The 3,830-nt window shown below is 56.0% G+C and overlaps 1 protein-coding gene and 1 long non-coding RNA gene across 3 annotated transcripts in view; one reads left to right on the top strand and one right to left on the bottom strand.

Annotated features, from left to right (window-relative positions):
* Nucleotides 1-587: 587 nt before the first annotated feature.
* On the bottom strand, nt 588-2,612 carry LOC121102521. 2 transcript variants are annotated; one of them, XR_005834590.1, is made up of 3 exons: nt 2,470-2,612; nt 2,134-2,262; nt 588-1,166 (listed from the first exon to the last, which is right to left on the bottom strand). It is a non-coding gene; the product is annotated as an uncharacterized LOC121102521 (long non-coding RNA). The 2 variants fall into 2 exon arrangements; XR_005834591.1 differs by lacking the exon at nt 2,134-2,262 and having other exon boundaries at nt 2,470-2,605.
* The window catches only part of INSL3 (insulin like 3), a 3,622-nt gene continuing 2,099 nt past the window's right edge, over nt 2,308-3,830 (top strand). The window contains exons 1-2 of the mRNA XM_040629044.1: nt 2,308-2,639; nt 3,524-3,820. Coding sequence (XP_040484978.1) covers nt 2,363-2,639; nt 3,524-3,729 — 483 coding nt within the window. The 5' untranslated portion in view covers nt 2,308-2,362 and the 3' untranslated portion in view covers nt 3,730-3,820. The remainder of the gene's footprint in view (nt 2,640-3,523; nt 3,821-3,830) is intronic.

A 3,830-nucleotide genomic window follows, 5' to 3' on the forward strand; every position in this document is an offset into this window, starting at 1 on the left:
GGGTGCTCTGGGCTCAAGCAAGACAGGGGTTTTCAGCTCAGGCTCTCCCTTGCCTTGGATGGAGTGTCCTTCCTTCTCTCTGCTCTAGTTTCCCTCCTTGGTAAACCGAAGTCATAGTGAGCAAACACAGCCAGCTTCATTCCAGGCCCTCCAGTCCCTGCCCTGCCCAAGGAGACCCTGATATGGGAGAGACAGAGCCAGCCAACAGCCCCAGCCCCAGCCTCCCCTGGACCCCCTCCCTGAGCCTCAGTGTCCTTATTGATACAGGAATAAGGACAGCAAGATTCTGATTGTCCCTGGTCTCAGATGGCTGGCTGCCCAACCCCCACCCTGTGGAATCATTCTCCGTTTATCTAGTTCAGCTCCCTAAAATGGTTGTTGTTGTTGTTATAAAGACTCAGCCTATCAATAACCAGTGTTGATGTTAAAACCACCGTTGTGGCTTTTACTATGATTGCAAGATCCCCTTCAGCACCACCCATCAGGAAACTTTGAAAAAGTAAAGGCTTATTACTCACAAGACCTCAGAGTTACACAGCCGACCTAGGGCTGCACCCCGAGGTCACCGGTGGAAACAGGGAGCCAACTTGGGCTTGCGGCTCTGCTTTTATTGGGGTCCAGGGTGGGGGGGCCTAGGGTTTCCCTGGCTCACTCCTCATTGGTGGATTTCAGACACAGAGCGGGCATTGAATGCTCTGAGCTGGTTGGCACATGGCTCTCTTCCCTGGACGTGGTGGCCTGAATCACCGGTGTCCCCAATCACCACCGCGTGGGGCTGCCGAGGCTCTCCCGCCGTGGACTCACTCCTGTTTCACAGCTCTGGAGGCTGGAAGTCAGGGTGCCGGAGCTGAGGATGCTTCCTGGCTGCCACCTGGCTGCCTTCTGGCCAGTTGCTCATGTGGAGAAGGAGGGGGTGTGGGGGCACGGTCTCTCACACCCCCTTCTTAGGAGAGCACGAATCCCATTGCAAACCCCCCTTCCACTCCCTGATGATCTCCCAGAGCCCCCATGTCCACAGACACCATCACAATGGCGAGTCAGGCTTAAACATAGGAATTGGGGGGGGGGGGTGTACTGGTTAGGTCTCAGCCTGTCCATATCTGGTGTCTGGGTGGACTGGCCCTTGTGGTTGCTCTAACTGTAAGACACCCTTCAGCAACACCGATCTGGAAACGGAAAAAAATAAAGGTTTCTTACTTACAAGACCGGGAGATTGCACAGCACCCCCAGGGCCACGGAGTGAGGGGGTGGGGGAGCGGAGACAGAGCCTCGTGTTCACTGGCCAGGCCTCCGCTTTTATGCGGGTCCAGGATGGGAGCCTGGGGTCCCAGGGCTCATGGCTCATTGGTAAACCTAAAACATGGGAGAGGGAATTTAAAGCACCAGAAGGGAAAAAACAAGTGGCCCCCAAAGGCCAGTTGTCAAAACCAACCAAGGGGCGCCCGGGTGGCTCAGTCAGTGAAGCGTCTGCTTTCAGCTCAGGTCATGAGCCCGGGGTCCTGGGATCGAGCCCCGAGTGCGAGTCCGGCTCCCGGCTCAGCAGGGAGTCTGCTTCTCTCTGTCAAATAAATAAAATCTAGAAAGAAAGAAAGAAAAAGAAAGAAGGAAAGAAAGAAAGAAAGAAAAAGAAAGAAAAAAAGAGGGAGGGAGGAAGGAAAGAAAAGAAAAGAAAAGAAAAAAGAAAAGAAAAAAGAATTTCTTTCCCCAGTACACACTTTCCCTAGCACCCACATGCCCCCAAATGTCAAGAATCTCTTAACAGTCTTACAGCAACAGTCATGGTGTGATTCTGGGAGACTGGGGAAGGGCTGTCTCTATTTCTCTTTTCCTAAAATTCTATTTCAAAGGGACAAGGTCTTTCATATTTAGAGTCAAGTCTGCAGCATTCCCATTCTTTGGTTATGACTGCAGCTCATTCACCCTAGTGCAAAAGGACCAAGATCACATCCTTTGCTCCCTTGCTGGTGAAAACCAGCAGAGCGCAGCAGCCCGGGCACTGGGAAAGAAAGAAAGAAAGAAAGAAAGAAAAAAGAAAGAAAAAAGACCTCCCAAACAAGGAAGCCTCAGTGCAGGAAGGGCCTGGCCCTTTATCTAGCCGCATGGCTGGCAAATAGGTTTATTCCAGATAGCCACCTTTGAAGTGGATGCCTGAGCCATCAAAGCTTAAGTCCGACACTGCAAAAAATCCTGGCTCCGTGAGTGGACCATCAAAGCATGATCTCAGGGTGGTGAGTTCGAGCCCCAGCCGGGGCTTAGAGATTACTTAAAAAGAGAGAGAGAGAGAGAGGGAGAAAAAACCGGTTTACACTACACTTGCACTCAGCACTCACCCCGCCCTTGACCTCCCTGAGCCGTCCGCGGAATGCTCTGTTCCCATTCAAGGTCCTCAGCTGGGGCGGGCTGGATGCCTATAAGAAGGGGTCCCCGCTGGGGCCGGCCTCCTGCCACCATGAACCCCCGCCCACTCACCTGGGCACTGGTGCTGCTGGGCACGGCTCTGGCGCTCGCCCTGGGCTCTGAGCCGGCTCCGGAAGCGCGGGAGAAGCTGTGTGGCCACCACTTCGTGCGCGCGCTGGTGCGGTTGTGCGGGGGCCCGCGCTGGTCCTCCGAAGACGGGCGGCGGGTGGCTGGCGGCGACCGTGAGTGGGGGCGGGCGAGGACCGCGCTCTGGGGTTTCTAGGTGGGGCAGGTGCACGCGGCGCTGGTGGCCGTCCGGGCAGGCGGGTGGGTTTGCGCGCACGTACCGGGGTCCGCTGCGGGCGGTGCGGGTGTGCAAGCGAGCGAAGGATGCGTCCCCTGGCGGGCAGGACACCAGTGCGCGGCGAGCCAGGCAGTCTTGCAAGTGCATGGTCAGATCCTGCCTTATTTGTAATTTCAGTATTTTGATCTTCGTGAATTTTTGCCTTAATTTTTATTTTTAAAACCATTGCACTGAAATATGAGTGATCTTCATTGTTGAGTTTTTTGGCGCCCCCTTCAATTGTGCGTTGAGGCCAGTGCTCACTCTCCTCACCCTCTGCCTGCCCCGGTGCAGAGGGTATAAAACAGACGTGTACGCCCGCGTGTCACACGTGCGTGTCCTATACGTAGGCATCTTTGACACGGATGCAGCTGGATGTGCAGAGGCACGCATGGGGGAGGGCTGGGAAGGGCCATGAGGGTGTGTGCATGTGTCCATGTGAGCCCACTGCCTGCACACGTGTGCACATGTATATGTCACATGTCACCCTGCTGTCTTTGGCTTTGTGAAGTGTCTATGCGTCTGCGTGATAGGTGGCTTGCAGGAATGTGCACAGCTGGGGACCTGAGTGTGGGTGTGGGTCGAGAGTGCACACATCTGGATGGGGGAGTATATCTGTGCTCAGTAGACAGTGGGCATTTAATAGGTGCTCACTTTCTATTTGTGCACAAGACGAGCATTCAGTGGGTCACTCAGCGGGACGTGGGTGTGCAGGTGTGTGCACACATTGGGGAGGGATCCTCTAGGGTCCCCTGCCCATGCTGAATTCTGCTCTGTCCCCAGGTGAGCTGCTGCAGTGGCTGGAAGGACGACACCTCCACGGGCTGGTGGCCGAAGGGGACCCCACGCTGGTTCTCATTCCACAGCCCCTGCCCCAGGCCTCTCGCCATCACCACCGCCGCCGGCGGGCAGCGGCCACCAACCCTGCCCACCACTGCTGCCTCAGCGGCTGCTCCCACCAGGACCTGCTGACCCTGTGTCCTCACTGAACGCTCCCAGGGGTGGCGTCGGAGGATCCAGAGACCCAGAGGGATCCGGGCTGGGGAGCTCCTGAAGCGACGCAGCACTGCAAAGCCCGATCTGGGAGGAT

The sequence above is a fragment of the Ursus maritimus genome, unplaced genomic scaffold (genome assembly GCF_017311325.1).
Source record: "Ursus maritimus isolate PB19 unplaced genomic scaffold, ASM1731132v1 scaffold_14, whole genome shotgun sequence".
Lineage (NCBI taxonomy): Eukaryota > Metazoa > Chordata > Mammalia > Carnivora > Ursidae > Ursus > Ursus maritimus.